This window comes from Rhineura floridana, chromosome 7 (assembly GCF_030035675.1).
Source record: "Rhineura floridana isolate rRhiFlo1 chromosome 7, rRhiFlo1.hap2, whole genome shotgun sequence".
Classification (NCBI taxonomy): Eukaryota; Metazoa; Chordata; class Lepidosauria; order Squamata; family Rhineuridae; genus Rhineura; species Rhineura floridana.
The window spans coordinates 149,756,660-149,776,166 of record NC_084486.1 but is presented as its reverse complement, the minus strand read 5'-3'; the positions used below and the strand labels follow the sequence as shown (position 1 = coordinate 149,776,166).

At 47.4% G+C, this 19,507-nt stretch overlaps 2 protein-coding genes across 7 annotated transcripts in view; one reads left to right on the top strand and one right to left on the bottom strand.

Annotated features, from left to right (window-relative positions):
• Positions 1-13,840, top strand: part of LOC133389607 (deoxyribodipyrimidine photo-lyase-like) — a 25,029-nt gene extending 11,189 nt beyond the window's left edge. For 3 of the 4 annotated variants that reach the window (XM_061637576.1, XM_061637577.1, XM_061637575.1), the window contains exons 5-10: positions 2,527-2,685; positions 3,496-3,694; positions 4,203-4,355; positions 6,010-6,131; positions 8,435-8,594; positions 12,196-13,837. In XM_061637576.1, coding sequence (XP_061493560.1) covers positions 2,527-2,685; positions 3,496-3,694; positions 4,203-4,355; positions 6,010-6,131; positions 8,435-8,594; positions 12,196-12,443 — 1,041 coding nt within the window. In that variant the 3' untranslated portion in view covers positions 12,444-13,837. Of the gene's footprint in view, positions 1-2,526; positions 2,686-3,495; positions 3,695-4,202; positions 4,356-6,009; positions 6,132-8,434; positions 8,595-12,195 lie in introns of all 4 variants that reach the window. The other variant, XM_061637578.1, reaches the window with a different exon arrangement.
• RUBCN (rubicon autophagy regulator) overlaps positions 11,197-19,507 on the bottom strand; it is a 74,373-nt gene continuing 66,062 nt past the window's right edge. For all 3 annotated transcript variants that reach the window (XM_061637573.1, XM_061637572.1, XM_061637574.1), the window contains one exon: positions 11,197-19,507. In XM_061637573.1, the coding sequence (XP_061493557.1) occupies positions 19,338-19,507 (170 nt within the window). In that variant the 3' untranslated portion in view covers positions 11,197-19,337.

Here is a 19,507-nt window from a genome sequence, read left to right as displayed (position 1 = left end):
AAAATGTGCACATTAGTCAAAAATGCATACAAAAATGTATTTATTAGGAGAAAGCCCCACTAAAATGTTGACTGATTTTCATGAGGATTTTTTAAAAAATTGCTAATTGCTGCAGAAATGTAGAGAGCTGAAGATCAGAAAGATGAGGAACCGAGAGAACCGAAATTGACAGATCGTTCCATCCCTAGTCAGTGTAGATGATACTGAGGTAGATGGGCCTTTGATTCAGTATGAGGCACCTTCCTATATTCCTAAATGACATCCTCTTCAATGGTGTTCTGTTCATGTATTGTCCACTGGCTGTCAGCTAGGGTAGAGAGGTCAGTTTATGTACTGTGGAAGCTGCTTTATAGCAGGCCAGGCCATTGTTTCATTTAGCTTACCACTGTCTGTGCTGATGGGTAACGGCTACACATGCTCATTGCTGCCATCAACCAAGATGGCGGCAGAGGCTTCAGCCCCTTAGGGAAACCTTGGCTGCCATCTTGATAGCTGGCAAACCTGTGTGCACAGTGCACGCAGCCGCAAAAAAAGCAGAACGGTAGGTGAAGCAGGGGGATGGGATGGGATGGCGGGCGGCTCAGAATCAGCCTAGGGGCCCTCCTCAGCTTAATCCGGCCCTGGGGTAAGGTCTTTAACAGTGGGTCCGTAAGTGACTGTGGAGGCCAATTCTGGATCCACACAGCCTCCCACAGTGAGGACATAGATTTCCAGATGGAAGCTGGTCGCGATGGGGATTTGCTTGACGTGCCTTTTGCTTAGCTCATTTGTCCCTTTTGTCCTGTACTCGTGCTTCTTCAAAGTCCACAGCACTTTTGATAATAGCCGACCTCCATTTGGGATGTTCATGGGCCAAGACTTCCCAGTTGTCGATGTCCATGCTACATTTTTTTAGATTCCAAGGGGTCGTTAGATCTGTGTTCAATGCCAGTCTTTAGCAACATAGCACAACTGCTGGCTCTTGAATTTGAAACCAGAAACCCTTGGTTCAGATGTCCTCGGGGAGTTGCTGTGTCTTGTCCTAACCTACTTTAAAAGGGTGCCATGGCGCTAAAGCACTGCTCTGATCTCTTGAAGATTACAACTGAAGCAAATAAATATTTTTTGGTTTTATTTTAGCTTGAAAGATTTCGAAGCGTGTCACCGGATTACGGGGTGGGATGAGGTTGGTCCACCTGACAATTTGGACAGCCTTTTTCTTTGACTATGGTGGTGTAAGGTTATCCATTCTGCCATACAGGAGAACATCAGAAGTGTCCTGTGGCTGAATCAGGGCAGTGGCCCATCTAGTCCACCCTCTTGTTCTCACAACGACCAGCCAGATGCCCCAGTAGGAAGCCCACAAGGAGAACATGAATGCAACAGCACTCTCGCCTCCTGTGGTTTACAGCAACTGGTGTTCGGATCTATACTGCTTCCGACTGTGGAGGCAGAGCGTAGCCATCATGGCTAGTAGCCACTGATAGCCTTATCCTGCATGTTTTTGTCTAACCTTCTTTTACAGCCATCCACGTTGGTGGCCGTCACTGCCTCCTGTGGGAGCAAACTGCACAGTTTAACGATGCGCTGCGTGAAGTTCTTTCTCTTGTCTGTCCTGAATCTTCCAACATTCAGCTTCACGGGGATAGCCCTGTCGGGTTCAAGCGTTATGCAAGAAGAAGAAGAAATTTCTCTATCCCCTTTTTCCATGCCATCCATAATTTTAAAAACTTCTATCGCACCCTTTTACTTGTCCTTTCTCTAAACTAGAAACAGTGATTATACCAAAAGGTAGTCTGGAATAAAGGGTAAAGTGGCCTTTGCTAATGGTAGAAATAAAAGGAAGACAAGATTTTATGTGTGTGTGTTATGTGCCTTCAAGTCGATTGCGACTTACGGCGACCCTATGAATCAGTGACCTCCAGTAGCATAAACCAGATCTTGTAAGTTCAGGTCTGTGGCTTCCTTTATGGAATCGATCCATCTCTTGTTTGGCCTTCCTCTTTTTCTACTCCCTTCTGTTTTTCCCAGCATTATTGTCTTTTCTAGTGAATCATGTCTTCTCATGGTGTGTCTAAAGTATGATAACCTCCGTTTCATCATTTTAGCTTCTCATGACAGTTCTGGTTTAATTTGTTCTAGCACCCAGTTATTTGTCTTTTCCATGGTCTATGGTACGCGCAAAGCTCTCCTCCAACACCACATTTCAAAGGAGTTGATTTTTCTCTTACCCGCTTTTTTCACTGTCCAACTTTCACCTTCATAAATAGAGATCGGGAATACCATGGTCTAAATGATCCTGACTTTATCTTTGCATTTGAGGACCTTTTCTAGTTCTTTCATAGGTGCCCTCCCCAGTCCTAGCCTTCTTCTGATTTCTTGACTATTGTTTCCCTTTGGTTAATGACTGTGCCGAGGTATTGATCCTTGACAATACAGATCTGAAAATCCTGGCTCAGTGATGCCGGAGAGTTGAAAGTACTCAGAAGTTCTGTAGAAGTTTTCCCTCCCCTCTGCACTGCCATCTCTCTTGCTTTGCCTCCCCAGGTTGATGCCCACAATATTGTTCCTTGCTGGGTTGCCTCAGACAAACAGGAGTACGGGGCAAGGACTATTCGCCGCAAGATTCACGACCGGCTGGCAGAGTTTCTTACCGAATTTCCGCCTGTTATCAAGCATCCTTACCCTGCGGAGTTCCAGGCAGAGGTAACAACTGTTATTGGCGGTGGGGGTGGGGTGCAGGGAACTGGTCCTTTAAATCGTTGGCAAGCAGTTGCAGACGTTCCAGAAGGTTTCCTTTGGCTTTTCCCTGCAGCTGGGGCAGACTTGAGATGGAAAAGCCATAGTTTAGTGGCAGAGCATCTGGTTTGCATGCAGACGGTCCCAGGTTTGATTCCTGCCATCTCCTATGAATGGTCTCCCACCCGAGGATGAGTGGAACACTCCCCACTCCCTGGTACTCCTTCCTGTCACTTAAAGAGTGACCTCAGGCATTGCCAATCCACACAGTGGGCATTATTTATTTTTAATATTTATATCCTGCCCTTTCTCCCGGAAGGAGCCCAGGGTGGCAAGCGATAACACTAAAAACATCTTAAAAATTAACAAAAATATATTTTAAAAACAATTCCAGTACAGATGCAGACCGGGATAAGGTATTTAATAAAAAGGCTTGTTGAAAGTGGAAGATCTTCAGTAGGTGCCGAAAAGGCAACAAAGATGGCACCTGTCTAACACACACACCTCTGCCTCAAAGCAGGGGAGAACCACATGTTTCAGAGCTGATCATCTTGGAGATCAGTCTCCGTGAGTGCTCTTCCCCCCCCCCCCAAAAAAAACCCCTTGGGTCTGGAAAGTGGCAGGTACTTTACCTTCAGAAGAGCAGAACCTTGCACACCATTCCAATCCTCTCTCAAGCTCTGGCCTGGAGCATTAAGGATCCCAGCTCTTGCTTGGTCTGGGGCGCTGTCTCTTGCTATGCAGACTTCCACTGCTGTTCCTTTTGTGATTCTATAGCCTGTTGACTGGGACGCCTGCTACGCCAGCCTGCAGGTTGACCGCTCAGTGAAGGAGGTGGATTGGGCACAGCCGGGCACAGCCTCCGGCCTGGCAATGCTGGAAGAGTTCATGAAGGAGCGCCTGAAGTTCTTTGGCACTGACAGAAACAACCCTAACCAGGCAGCTCTGAGCAATCTCTCGCCCTGGTTCCATTTTGGTGAGTTTCCAATGGGAAGCTGGCCCCCTCTGGAGGGTGGCTCCAAGGCCTGCATTGAGCCCTTTGGGGGGGGTGTGTCCAGAGATGGTCAAGTCCCAGATGGGCCACAGATCAGTTGTCTGCTCTATCCAAAAGGTTTTAGGGCTGGTAGCAGCCTTCAAAAACAGGAAAAAAACAGCATATTTAAGAAATCTCAGTTGATGTTAGGAATTGTGCTGAGATAGGTGTGGCCAAAAAACATTTAGGGTGGTGTCCTCCAGAAGTTCTGTACTTACAACTCCCATCAGCCCCAGGCAGCATAGCTGTCTGGCTGGGACTGTTGGGAGCTGGTCCAAATCATCCTGAGGGCACCAGGTTGGAGAAGGTTGATGTAGGGCCTTGGAGGTCAATAACTGTAAGCCAGTTTACGAGCAAGTGTACTGGTTGGGTCAATGTAACTGGGTTTAGGCTGGTCAAAGGGCCTTCACAGGCTGGGATGTAGGTGACTTGCATCTGGTCCCTTCCGCAGGTCAGATTTCTGTACAGCGCGCCATCTTGGAGGTCTGCAAGCTCCGCAGCAGGTACAAGGAATCTGTGGAAAGCTTCATTGAGGAGGCCGTAGTGCGGAGGGAGCTGGCAGACAACTTCTGCTATTACAACCAGAACTATGACAAGGTGGAAGGTAATGGGGCTGGCTGATTTTGCCTTCCTCTGTTCTGCATGGCTGCAGTAACATTGGGAACAGTGGCGGGCTTACCTCGCAGGGTTGTTGTGAGGGCAAGCGGCAGCAGGCTTGCCTTGCAGAGTGGTTCTGATTATTATTATTCCTACAATGCCATCGGTGTATGTTACACTTCACAGAGTAATCCAAGACAAACTAAGACCCCTGCCCCAAAGCGTTCACACAGTCTTAGGGCAAACCCACACATCGTGCAAGAGAACTGCAATGTTTTATTCTTGTGAAATGCAGCCATTGCGGGCTGCCAGTTTGATCAGAGCAGAGACGCTGAGGGCAAGCACATTCCCTCAGTTCGTTACGCATTTGTGCAAAGAAGTGCTTTTTTTTAAAAAAAGATACATTTTTAGCCAATGGGATCCACAGCCCCAAGGTGTCTACATTAAACGTTCCGCGGGGTGCATGAATGTTGTAGGTGGACGTGTCACACTGGCTCTGTTCTGTCTTCCCAATCAAAAGCTTGCTTCCCAAACTGCTGTATGGTCTATGAAGGGGCGGGGGCCACAGGGGAGGAAATGAAAGTCTACCTGTTGCTCTTTCCTCCGTGGTGCAGAAAAATCAGATTGAAGATGGTGGGATCTGGATGGGGGAGATGGCATGAGGTGAAAAGGTTAAAACGCTCCCCCACCAGCACCACTGCTCTGATCAAAATGCACAACTGCATTCAATTAAAAAGAAGAAAATGTCAGGCAATTTGAATTGTGGATCTCTCCCAGAGTTTTATCCAACGTGGCACCACCTGTGGGCATGATGGCTTCCTTGAGGTGCCTTCCCTCAGGAGCCCCCCTTAGTCATGAGATGGTGAGGGTGGTTGCCTTTTTCCTCTCTTGGAAAACTACATAATGCTGAAGGAGGAAGTGGGAAAGAGTGCCGCTCTTTCCCACTTCCTCTTTCAGCTCTATGTGCTTTTCAAGGCTGAGATTAATTCTACGGGATTCAGCTTTGGCCAACATCCCTTGGAAAAGCAGGGTGCACGTGTGCTTTCTGTCTCTCGGGGGGGGGGGCAGGACCATCTGTTGTTGGACTCCCATCTCCATCAGCCCCAGCCAACAAAGCCAGTGGTCAGGGATGAAAGGAGTTGTAGTCCAACTACAGACTCCTCACTCTTGCATTAGGCCTTTCTGCCTCGGGCACTTCCGCACAACTCTGCTTCTTGTGCTTTTCATGAGGATCATGCAAGCGGGAGCACACAAGGAAGGAGAATGGATATGCACGCCCTGTTTAGTTACAGGTATATTGCTCGTGCCATCCAGTCACACCCTTTGACCATTTCATGTTTTGTACCATGACTGGAGGTAGACTACCTAAGGCTAGGTCAGGGGTGTGGGCAGCTTTTGGCTGCTACCCAGGCCAGAAGACTGGACAACGACTTGGCGCGCAATCCGGGGGGGGGGCAGGGGGAGTTTTCCTCCTGCGCAAACCTTGTTCATTTCAACAAGGTTTGCCCGAAAGAACTTCCCCTGGATTGTGTCCTCCTGGGGCTGATGGGAGTTGTAGTCCAAAACATCTGGAGGGCACCAGGTTGGGAGAGGCTGCCTTAGCCCACTCCTTGTTTTGTAAGCTTTCATGCCAAAACACATGAAATGGTTGCCTTTGGAAGGTGCTTATGACTGGGCAAAGACTACCCTGAAGCTCCATGCCAAAGACAAGAGGCCTCACCTGTACATGCTGAAGCAGCTGGAAGAAGGGAAGACTCATGATCCTCTTTGGAACGCTGCACAGGTAAGCCAAGACTGCCAAAGGTGTGAGGACCCCCAAGGCTGACGTGTGCTGGCTGGCTGCCCCTGCTTTGGACTTGCTGGCACATGTCTCTTGTGTGTTCCTTGCGTGTTTGGAGACATGCATCTCCCTTGTGTACTTTACATCTCTTCCGTCTCTCATAACGCTACAACTCAGTGATGCTAACGTAGAGTTAACACTAAAGCCAGTAGAGTGTAGTGGTTAGAGTGTTGGGACTAGTACCTGGGTTCAAATCCTCACTCAAGGTTGTAGTCACCTAAGTCCTACTCAGTGTAGACCCATTGAATTTAATGACCCTAAGGGAATTGTGTTTTGTCAATTTCAGTGGGACTACTCTGAGTAGGACCAACACTGAATACCACCCTTGGTCAAGAATCTCCCGGGGTTACCTTAGGGTCAGTCACTATCTCTCAGCATAACATACCTCACAAAGTTGTTGTGAAGATGAAACGGAGGGAGGAAACCACGTACACCACTTTGAGCTCCTTGGAGGAAAGGTGGAATAGAAATGTAATAATATTGTTATGAGCATGGGGGGGGGGGGGCTGGAATGGATGATTTCTGTGGGTCACCTTTCCAGACTCTGATTTGGAATCCTATGCCCGGGAGGCTGGCTCTGCTAGCCAGATGAATCTCCTTTGTTAATCAAATAGAGTGGACAGGAAGTTAATGGGCCTATTTAGTTGCCTCGGCAACTGGTGAAAGGGGCTAGGAAGATCCTTTTGTCATCTAAAACTCTACTAGAGGAGAGTCTCTCCCCCCACTCCTGGGCTGGGAGAAGTGTTTGGAGTTTGGAGTGTGTGTTCTAGAGAATGGCTGGGGCTGCAGGCATGCAGAGAGGCTATCCCTCTGCATCATGGCTATAGGATCCCCCTGCACCCAGATGGAAATGCTGGATACTAGGCTGCTGATGCCTTGAACCCCTGCATCCTAAGCTCAGGTTGGAATGTGTGTAAATAAACAAACCATATTTCATAAACACACCACAGTCTCCACTGACCTTCTTCCCAAAGGAAACCGAACCCTGGATGGGCGCAGGGACCCCTGAAATCTCACTGCTCGGAGATTGGGGGAGGCGTGCAACAATATAATAAATAATAAAAAGTTAGTGAACCCGTATAGCAGTAAGCTGATCAGAATGGGAAAGCACTGTTCCACTCAATACCTGGTTAAGTTGTACAAATTGCTGCCACCAGGTGTGGTGATGGCTAGCAGATTAAATGGCTTTAGAATTTGCCACCCTGGGCTCCTGCTGGGAGGAAGGGCGGGATATAAATCACATAATAAATAAATAAATAGAAGCATATTAAACAAATACTGGGAGGGAAATAACTCTTATCAACATCTGTTTAGCCATGAGCTAAGTGTAGAACCTCCCTGTTCAGAGGAAGTTTACCTTCTGAATACCAGTTACTTGGGGTCATACAGTGGGTTGCTTTTATGCCCTGCTTGTGGGCTCAAGATCATAAGAGCCCTGTTGGATCAGGCCAGTGGCCCAGCTAGTCCAGTATCCTGTTCTCACAGTGGCCAGTCAGATGCTCCAATGGGAAACCATCAAGACCTCAGTGCAGTAGTGCACTGCCTGACTAGCAAATTCCAGCAACTGGTATTCAGAGGCCTCCTATGTGGAGGTAGAACACATAGCTACAATGGCTGGCAGCCTTATCCTCCTTGAATTTGTCTCACCCCTTTTTAAAGCCATCCATGCTGGTAGTCCTCACTGAAATGGAAATGTACTCCCTTCAAGTCGATTCCGACTCATGGCGACCCTATGAAGAGGGTTGTCATGGTAAACGGTATTCAGAGGGGGTTTACCATTGCCTTCCTCTGAGGCTGAGAGGCAGTGACTGGCCCAAGGTCACCCAGTGAGCTTCATGGCTGTGTGGGGATTCGAACCCTGATTTCCCAGGTTGCAGTCCAACACTCTAACCACTATGCCACACTGGCTCTAGTGTTAACTGTCTGGTGTCACTACTTCACTCCCATCGCTTAACTGTGCTGTGTGAAGGAAGTGCTTTCTTTTGCCTTTCCTAAATGTTAGAAGATTCAGTGTCATGGATGGCCCTGTTGGGTTCTAACATTATATGAGCAGAAGATAACCCTGTGAGGTGGGTTAGGTTGAAAGGCAGTGACTGGCCCAAGGTCACCTAGTGACTTTCGTAGCTGAGTAGAGATTTGAACCCACTGTTGCTGCCCATTGGCCTGTTGGCTAGGACCAAGGGGAAATGGCCATTGGAGGTTGTTCCTGGTGTAGCTCCATCAATCTTCCTACCCCTCCGTCTCAGCTCCAGATGGTTCACGAGGGGAAGATGCACGGCTTCCTGCGGATGTACTGGGCCAAGAAAATCCTGGAGTGGACCACTTCGCCAGAGGAGGCCCTGGAATTCTCCATCTACCTCAATGACCGCTACGAACTGGATGGCAGAGACCCTAATGGATATGTGGGTCAGTAATACGAAGAGGCTGGGCGGTTGTCTACAGAGCTAAGCAACTGATTGAAGGCAGAAGGGCTAGCCCACCTCCACCCCCAGTTTTGGGCGGAGTTACAACATAAGGACTTCAGCTGGGAAAAGGGGAGGGGGGAATCTTGTATTATTCAGCTCTGGAGAAAATGGGCTGCAAATCTTAGCCTGGTAAGAGACTCCCTTCTAAGCAGCCCTCAGAGGATTACAACCATAAGAGTAAGCTCATTGACTACATACACTGGTGCGATCACATTGGTTTTCTCAATACAATTTTGGGGTTACTCAAAATGGAGGCCTTGACATAGCTGTGTTTGTGCAAAATTATTCCAGGTAATTAAGAAGTTTTACCAAACATGTCTTGAACTCAAAGGAGTTTATTCTGTGTTGAACAAGAGTCCATTTAGGATCGTACAAGCAATTGGCTATTGCTTTTTGAACAGAGTTGAGAAGAGTCATTAGCATTTGAACTATTCCCTTTCATTTCTTATGGATTTCAGTTGGCCATCCTCCTCCATTTCAACTTTCTTGTCCATTTTCAAATGTATTTCGGATACTGATTCTTCATCCATCTACAACGTGTGTGTAGGTTGAAATAGACGTGCTTCAACCTACAAAGAGATCTGGGGGTCCTTGCAAACCACTTCCATTTTCCCTCCAACTTTGAATGGGCTCTGAGGGTGAGACGCTCCTCTTGCTCTGTACCTTGCTTCTCTGACAGGCCTGTCATAGAGAGAACGTTTCTGAGGATCTGACAAAACTTTATGGGCTTCAGTGACTGCTTTGAATTTCTTCCTCGCCTCTGCCTTATTATGTGGGTTCTTCTGAGGGTGCCACTGTAGGACAAGTTTACAGTAGGTTTCTCAATTTCTTTTTGCGAGGTATTTTGATGCAGTCCTAGCATTTCGTAATAATTCTCCATCCCAAGGAAAGTCTTGCTGGGTTTAGAGATATTTGGTTGGTTTTCCCAGGGGACACAGTGGATGTGGTACTTCTTGGTGAGTGCTTTGCTCTAGTCTAGTTTAAAGGCACTTGCGACATTTCATGATTGTGAGGTCAGAAGCATTTCAGCCAGTCAGCATACAGCTGACTTTTAGTTCATCTGAGACATGCTGCAGTCCTATTGGTGCTGTGCAAATGAGCTCCCTGAAAAGGTCATATTTTACATCTATGATGCAACCTGTTGCAGATGCCTAGTCTAGTACACACAGAGGCCTGGCCTCAATCAAATTATGGCTGGCCAATAATCCAGAACCATTGGATCCATGATGAAGCTTATAGATAAGTGGTGGGGATCCTTCAACCCACACGCCTAGCAGGAGACCTAATTTAAATTGCAAGGCAGTTTTCTGCAAACCATGCACATCTGCTCCGCACCTGACAAAGATGCAGATGCAGAGGAAAAACTGGGAGTTTAAGGTGTGTTTCTGATAGTTCCTCAGCAAGTGGAGTTGCTGATAGTGAGCCCCACTGAAACGGTCCATTTGGAATCCAAAGTGGGGCTTGCTATCAGTAGATGGGTGATAAAAGCAATCCCCTTTTAAACTGTCACCTGATGTCACAATGTCAAGCGATTGAGAAGACGATGGCCCTGTCTACCCGTCAAAATGACCTGCAAGGGAGGGGGAGGTCAGGATCTGGCCCACCGTCTGGATCCAGTTCACTGCCCGTTTATAGATGCCCAGTGTAGAATTGTGACACTCCTGTGCAGGAGCAAGCCAGGCCAACATTTCTGTCCAGTCCTGTAGACTGGAGGTTAGAAGACCCTACAGGGGCTGCATATGTGCTTTCACCTGCTTTAGACTGGATGTGACACGCTTGTATGGTATTGGGGGGGGGGGAGGAGTTCCTCCTGTTACAGTTGCCTTAGCTTGGATTTACAAAATAATCTGTCTCCATGCTGCCTAAACTGCAAATGAGGAATTCGATAGGTAGCTGCAAATTCTACATTTTGGGATTCTTAGAAAGTTTTCTGTCATGATTTTTTGTGTGTACGCACACATGTACTAAACAATATTCCACCATGCATAGGTCCCAGTTCACATTTCAAGGTTTGATGTGTGTAAGACGGAGCTCTTCTGATCAGTCTACCTCTCTTTCACAATAGAAATAAATAAATGGAGTTCATGTGTATAGGTCTAGATGCAGCAGGAAGATTGTATATGTGAGCATATGGCTTATTCCTGAGCCCCATCACATGTGCCTACATACACAGCAGTGTAAACTGGCCCTCCATAATCCTTTTGTCAGCTTTGGAAGGAGGTGTGTACAAGGCTGGCACCAGAGGGCAGCCAGGTCAGGCCCTGGCCGAGGGGTCCCTGAAGGGCCCCTCCTTAGGGTGGGTGGGTAGCGCTTCCTTCCACAATCTGCGGCAGCATTGTCTCCCGAACCTGCCGTGGATCGCGGAGAGGGAGATTCCAGGTACCCCTCTACTACTGTGCAGGCCCGCAACACCTGCCTGCACACCCCACCTACCTTTCCCTTGAAGTAAATGCTGGCTATGCTGCGGGCGCATGCCTGCCATCAACGATAGCGGCTGAGGCTTCCCTAAGGGGCTGATGCCCCTGCCGCCATCTTGGTTGATGGCAGGCATGCGCACACAGTGCAGCCAGCATTCATTTCAAGGGAAAGGTAGGTGGAGCATGTGGGTGGGTACCAGGGCAGGCTGGTGCCCAAGGCGCCAGTCCTGGGTGTGTACAGTATCTACTTATTGGGGGTGGGTGTCACTTGGCTAACTGTAGCTGCTGAGATTCTCCACCAGGTATTACCAGTTCACAAGACAGCCCAGGTGTGGGGATCCTTCGGCCCTCCAGCTGTTGCTGAATTACAACTCCCCTCATCCCTGGCCATTTAGTTATGCCTGCTGCGTTTGATGGGAGTTGTAGTTCAGCAAAATCTGGAGGGTTAAAAAGCTCCCCACACCTGAGATAGCCGCATACTAAAATTCTATTAAGTTGTCCAAATTCCGTGCAAAGAGAAACTCAGCCCTGAAACTTTTATAAGATCTTTTTTTCACAACTTATTCTAGATTTACTGATGATGTAGAATGTGGTAAGGAGCTATATGAGGCACTGAAACTGCCTCCCTGTGTGCACACAATTCAGGATTTGAGCAGAAAACACTTGTGCATACTGTACTTTTGCAATCATAAGGGCTAGAGCCTCTCTTTTTAAAAACAAATCCCCATGCTACCCAGGAAGCTGAACCCTACACCTAGTACTATTACAGGCTGTTGGGGTTTACTGTGCTCTTGTGAAGCGTTGCTCCTAATGACTGTACCGCAGCTCTTATTTTGAGAGGGCGGGGCAAGAGTAAGAGTGGAGGCAGAAGCAGCCTCAGAGGAGAGTTGGGGAAGACTCCTGTTGGTCCAGATCGGAGAGAGAAAAATCCCAGTTCATGGTCAGCTCCTTTCCACAATCCCTGTGGCTTTCATATTACCTGTTGCTGGACAATCCTCTACAAGCCCAAACAAGATTTGGCAGAGGTCCCCCTATTCTGTGGGAGGTCTGTTGCTTCATTTGCTGCCTTGCTTAACCATCAGGACGGCAAAAGCAGAGACCTTGTGGTTGTTTTCCCTCCCTCAGGCTGCATGTGGTCCATTTGCGGGATCCACGACCAAGGCTGGGCAGAACGTGCTGTGTTTGGAAAGATCCGCTACATGAACTACGCCGGCTGCAAGAGGAAGTTTGACGTGGACCAGTTTGAGTGCAAGTACAATCCTCGCAAGTTCTCCCAGCAGCCTCTGCGGAGTAACAACTCCAAGGGCAAGTGGAGATCCAAAGCTGGAAATGCAGTGCCGGTGAAGGGATGTTCTAGCTCCAGGGGCAAGTGAATGCTTGCTTCCCCCCCGTCTCCTAAGGAGTAAGGAAAATAATCTGCTATTCTGTCTGGGTCTAGCTAGACCCATCTGGAGTGGAAGAGAATCCCTTCCCAAAAGAAGTCGTATTGTGTTTTTGTAGTGTTTTTTTGTTGTTTGTTTGTATATGTTTTTATGATTTTTATTATGATATATTGTATTTTATCTGTTTGTTCACCGCCCTGAGAGCTATTCTGCTAAGGGCGGTATATAAATGGAAATAATAAAATAATAAATAATAATAAATAAAAGAGAGCTTGTGCTTCTGAGTTGCTGCTTAACTCTAGGGAAGAAATGAGTAGTTCTTACCCCTAGCTCAGAATTCCCTGCAGCAGCTGAGACCAGGCAGGAGGGGCCTGGGCTGCTGTAAGCAATTAGCTATCAGTGGTTTTAATGGGTTTAAGTCAGCAGGGCCTCTCAAGAATCCTGGGGATATATAGTTGTGTAAAAACAGCTGCATCTTTCTGAAGGAACAGGCCAATGGCTTGAATTTGGAAGAGATCAGGTGATACCTGTGTGGTACTGGTCCATATGGTACTTCAGAGGAGCAATAATCTGCTGTAGTTACACCCCAGCTGCCCTTATCAAATGAAAATGAGGCCTCTGTTTCCCCACCTATGGAAGCTACTCCTCAGGAATTAGCATTTACAAAGTTTACAGACCTCAAGAACTCTTTTGGGGAGAAGCATGAAAATAAAACCCGATTGAAGGGTCTTAAGCTTATTGTATAGCTGCAGCCTTGCAGTTCCCCATCTTAATCTTCAGGGTTTCTCTATAGGCAAATGGATCACTGAAATGGCTTAGCCTTATGGTCCACTTCCTTGCTTGTGGGGCTTCTTTTAAGGGAGGAGACAGTAGTGACCCTCCTGTGTTACTCTCTGCCCATCACTGTTAAGACTGAATTCCTCCAGCACCAGCTGCTTTGGCTATGATGCTTGCAAGGAGATGATGCGGTGCTGAAGTCAGCAGTACCTTTACAGGATAAACCATGCTACGTAGGCCAGCCAAAGAGCTAAGCTATGAGCAAAGAGTTGCTGGTACCACAATCTTAACACAGCAGAGGCAAGCTTCCAAGGTGCAGCAGCAAGCATGTCTTGTACCACACATTGTCAGGATCTGAGATGGGTGGTTGTCATGCTTAAATTAAGCTAGGACAACATGCAGTCTTTATGTTGCAGAGGCATTTCTCCTTGGTTTCTAAATCCCTGGATTCAGGGCTGGTAGAACTTTAATAGTGCAGCTTCTAAAGCAGCATGCATGCACTGGCTTTCTGTTCAGCTAGTGACTGAACCACCCATTGGGAATGACAGCACTGCCGTGCGAAGTGTTTTCTATGAATTTGTACTTTTGTAGTAACATTTCAATTAAAAGATCATATCTTGAGAAGTCATGCTTCAGCTGTTCTTTGTTTGCGAACCAGCCTTCACCAACCTGGTGTCCCTCCACATGTTTTGAGACTGCAACTATGCGGGCTAGGGCTGATGGGACCTGTAGCCCAAAACATACGGCTAAGGCTGGCAGAACGGGGCACTCCCATTAAGGCCAGGTCACACTGTGCTGCAGCCATATGCAACCTTATCTAGACAAGGCTTTCACTTTTGCAAAGCATAATCCGTAAGATGCACTTTCCACTAGTGTGCAGCTGAACTGCTTTTACTCTTGCCCTCTGTGTTCCAGACACAGGCCACAGGGCAAGACTAACGTGTTAGGCTTCACACACAGCTGCAGTGTAAAATACAGTTTTGCTCTTAGGTATAAGACAGTGAAGAATGAGAAGTGATGAACAGTCAAACTACCTCACTCTACACCTACCAATGCAGTCCCACATGCCTACTGTGAGGGCTTTAGAAAACATTCTGGAACAAAAGAAATGGGGAAAAATGGTTGTGCAGGAAGGCAAAGACATTGGTCCAGCAAAACCACCAAAGCTGGCAACTACAAGTCAGGAGGCATTATTTCAGTGTTCAGCCAAAAACAAGACTGAAGAAACAGCAGGCGGATTTGTGTAGTTTATTATGGACAGCATTCCCAGTGCTAGGCTGTGCAATAGAACAGCAGATGGGTATCTGTTTTCAACACCATTGTTACCTCTTATTTTATAAAGAACTTTCACTTACCATTTACATTATTATAGATAGCAGTCATTCTGCAAAACCATGGGCAAACTAAAAACTGATCACAGCTTCATCAGTGTTGAGCACCATTTGGCTTTATAACCGCTCCGCTGTGCCTCAAGTTCTCCCTGTGAGCGCTTTCTGGCCACTGCAAAAGGGCCCTAACACAATTAACACATAAAACGCAACCTACTACTTGCTCTGCTGAAACTAAATCAGTGCTTCTAGGACAGCCTTTCCCTAACCTGGTGCCTTCCAGATGTTTTGGACTACAATTCCCAGCAGCCTGGTGGTGATGGAAATTGTAGTCCCCAAAAATGTGGAGGGCACCAGATTAGGGAAAGGCTGTTCCAGCAAACAGGTTTTAAAGAGGGCTTTGCTTGCAAACAGAAGAAATGTCCTGGAGTGCTGGAAGTGCTTATAAAAAGATAGTAATAAGCCCTAAACAACCCACGACCAAATTTCTTGAGTCTACATCTGAGAAGCAGCATGCTAGAGGGAGTCCGCTAAAGGGCTGCTGTGTGGATTTACACTCTTTTGAGAGTGCTGCAGAAAAAGTCTCAAGCGAGGTAACGTTCAGGGCTCACCTACACATAACACTAGTCATGTTTAAAACACAACACCCTCCCACACATGCTTAACCCAACTGCTTTCATTTTGGAGGAAAAATGCAAACGAGTGCCACACACATTTTCTGTTCATAACATATTTGGGGGCAGATAGCAGCCAGAAGGATGCGATGTTTAGCAGGAGACCAATGGAGAGTCCTGATCTGGATTTCAAGCATGTTCCAGTTCAGAGCCCTACAGCTGCATTCAACCTCCCCTCCGCAAAAAAGCAGACAAGTTATGCATGCTAGTTTATGCACATGATTAGCATAAAGTTTGGCCCTTAAATAAGTAAAGAGAATATCTCAAAGGATGTGTGTGTCAGGGAGAAGGTCCAGTGCACAAGCCACACAGTCCTGTACAGGCTTTTGTCAGTCATGGGAGCTGAATGTTATCAACAGAACAGATGCCATTCTTCAAAGTTAAAGTTTATCTGGCGAAAGCTCTTGGATGAAACGGGGGGGGGGGGGGAGGACACGGTCAAAATGAATAAAGTATTCCACATTGCTGCAAACCTTTCACTATCACCTTAAAAAAAAACAAATCTTAGATCAGGATGTCTTTGGGAAGCCAATTTCCCTAAGTTTCCATCTCAGGAGAATAGTAACAAGCTACTGTAGATGAGTGGCCAGAGGGCAGCAGTTCTCTTTGCAGTACCACAAGTCCTGTATATGAGTGGAGCTGCCATCAAGAACCCTCTCACAAGAATATCCAGCCCACAAACACCCCAAATTAAGTCAACAGGTTCTGAGGGTGTGCCTCCATCCCTCCTATCCCTTTCATGCAAGCATCTACCTTGCCAAGATGGTTACCTGTGTTCCCAGCTCCTTGTTCCTTTGCTTCTACTGGTCCAGTTGTCCACAGACAGGGTAATTCACAAACCAAGACACCACCTTTTTCTGCACATATCGTAAGCCAGTTATTTCAACATTTCCTTTCTAAATTCTGGACGTCAGTCTCTACACCACTCTGAGCACATTACATGCAGGGCTAAAGATGCTAGAAATTTCAGCCTGAGCCAAAGAGCGCTAAAAGGATGGCTGCAGAGCAGCACCAGCACCTTGCCAGACAACACCTTAGAGGAAGCACAAGGGGACAACATGGTGTTCACTCAAGAGTTAAAGCCAAGCAATCTTCTGCTTTAAAAAAAGATAGAAAGAAGACTTCCTTTATATAAACATTAAGTAACACAGATCTTAAGAGACCACCTGAGTCATTTTTGCATGCTTGTCAACTGCATGTCCCATCTAACTGGATTGCAGTCAGGCTTTTTCTAGTGTGCTCCCTATAAATATAAAAAAGCCCCACTGCTATTAATTTTTTTAAAATGGGCCTTGCAGTGTATGTCAACACAAAGGCACATCTGCAGCTGCCTGCAGGAGATTCCGGTGTGTATTAGTTGAACCAGAAATGTCACCCTCCTAATCTTCAGGACGACATGCCATTTTGACTTTCAGACAACACACTGACCCTCACACACATCCACAAACTGTTCTTTCACAGCAGACAGAACCACTTCAGATGTCCAAGCATCAGCTGCCTTTGAAAGCCTGGCCCTATTGCAAGGAACACAATTTCCAGCTTCCAGACAGCAACACAGACGAGCTCTCTGAAGGAAAAGTGAGAGGGGAAAAAGACACCACTGCACAAACTATTTTGCTAAGCAGCTGTTATGGAACAACAACATACACAGAACTGGGTGCATATCCATACAGTAGCATCTGATAGGAGAAGGCTGCTCCCACAGCCATGAGAGGTGCCTCCAATTTCATTCTCCCCCTGCACTGGAATTGCAGGCACACAAACCCATTCAGAGGAGTTTGTTAGTAGACCACCTAGCTGACAAGGGTGTGGAGTGATTTCCCTGTAAAAGGAAGGTCAGCAAGCAGAAGAGGATAAACTCTGATAAAATAATCCCACCAATCCCACGGAACATAGCTCATGCATATGCCATGAGCATCATGGGCGAGCAAGAGCAGAGATCACAGAGGTGTATGGCTTACAAAGAGAAAGGTCAAACTGCAGAAATGAAAGTATTGTAACTGAAACTGCAGATCAGGGTAGGGCAGGACTGAACAATCCTCCATGGCCTACACCTTCTGCTCACAGGGGCAGCCACCAGCTCCAGAGCAAGGAGAACATGGCATCTGGGACTATGACACCAGGGTGGAGAACGGGATACTACTGGTGGGCTGGGATCCTGGGTTCCCCCACTCCCACGAGCCATATCGATGGATGAGGCCACCTGACACTACCATGACATCAGATGGCCCAACTTCAAAAGGAAAGAATTGGGAGTGCGCCCCAAGTGCTCTCTCGATCATTTCCTTTCTTCCTTTGCAGCCTAGCTTTAAGTCAAGCTGGCTGCAAAGGAAGAGCCATGCCAACAGCAAGGTCTGGCTGCACTACGAAGCACTGACAGCAAGGCCAGAGATTCCCCACCACTGAAGCTCAGCTGCTTAAGGCAGAAAGGATAGACGAGGCTAGTAGGGGAAAGTCTGCCTGAGTATCAGAGGCAAAGGAGGGCAAAAAGCATCAAGCAAAACTCTCAGTCCAGGATGGAGCTGATTTGCTGCCAGCCTGACATTCAAGGATGCACAACAGTTTTGTCTATTTATGAATGAACCCAAGCCCTATTCAGTGAAACAGACCAGCTAACTCTCCTCCAGCCCCTAATTCTAGCAGACAGGATGGAGGTTAAGAAGAGGCTGCCATCTCACTACCAATACTCCCTAGTTATCACCAGCATGCCATATGCCAAACTGGTATACCCTCCAGATACTTTGGACTATAGCTCCCATCAATCCGAAATATCAGGAGGATGCCCACACTGGCAAAGGCTGCTCTAAGCTCTGCTCTTAGCATCCTGCCATGCTTCTGCAAGAATGAACTACAATCTTTAGTAGCATCACCCCCCCTCCCAAATGAATCCACTAAGGAACTGCCACTTCTCATCCTTGTGGCCAGCTTAAAGTCCCACGTCAAACAGGGCCAGTAATGGAACATTTCCTGAACCCAAACATGAAAAGGCATCAACCAATTTCCCATTTTGCCCTGTTAATTCCTTGGGATTATTATTTTGAGGTGTCAGACACAAACAGCAGAGATATCGGCAGGAGAAACAAATCTATCACTGCAACAGCATCAGGAACCCATCTCTCCTTGATCCAAGAAAGCATCCAGAGGTTACTTACAACAACAGGAAAGCCCCAGGCCTTCTCCCATATAGGCTTGAAACCTGAATCCCAGCCAAAACCAACACCCTGGAAAGGTATCATTTCTGCAAATTGCCATTCTAGGTTTTCTCTTCTTGCTAGGAAAAAAAATTTTTTTTAGGGAGATGGGAAGAAATGGAGGTAGAGAAGGAAGCAGGAGCTATGAAGTCTCTAATGGGATGCTGGAGATGGGAGACAGATCATTCTGAGAAGCGATGGGACACTTGGCTCCCAGCTGCCCCACCCAAGGTATCAGCAGATTTTTCTACAGCACCAGTCTTTGTGGTAAGCTAGGCAACTCCCAACAGAAAAAGCGCAGGCCAAGCACCTCTTCTTGTTCTCTGGCTTCCTTCAGGCACAAAAATGAGGGTTAGGATCAGTGACATTCAGCAGCAAAGTATAGAATTATAGGCAGTGGTTTTGGCAAAAGAAAAAAAAAGTAAGCACTGCCTCTTCTGGCAAACAGCAGCCAATACAGCAAATAAGATGATTTCAAGTGGGTTATTTTCCCTTTAGGAGTGTTTTGGAACTTGGCCAGAAGCTCACCAGCACAGCCCCTGGTTCGCCCATCATCATCGCTACCACCATCCAACAGCTTCTCCCAGATGGAGTTGGAAGGGCTTGAGGCGACCGACGCTGGCACACACAGACACAAAGCCGGCTGCTCTTTGCTTTGTGGTGGCAACAAAGCTGGGCTTCGTAGTGCATCGAAGCTCGTGGCAGAAGTAGCAACCAAAGTCACTCTCTCCCCAGCCCTGTGGCTCAGACAGTAGGGGAAAACTGAAGTTTCCCAAGCCAAGTGCAAAAGATCCCTTTGAAAACCCCTGCCTCTCAACATGTTGGCTTATTAGCTGTGGAAGGGTCTGTGTAAGTTCTTTGTCAGTTCAGTCTCTGGAGGCAGAGAGCACGCACCAAACGGCAGCCTGTTGACTGTCACGTGGCTGCTCCTGCCACAGCCTCTTCCCCTTCCTGCTCTTCCTCGTAGTCAGAGATGTCAGCCTCCATGCTCTGCCTTGCCAGCAGCTCTCTCCGTGCTTGCAGCCGCTCACATTTGGGGCAGGGTCCTGACCGGAAGCAGGCCTTGTGATAACAGGCTTTGCATT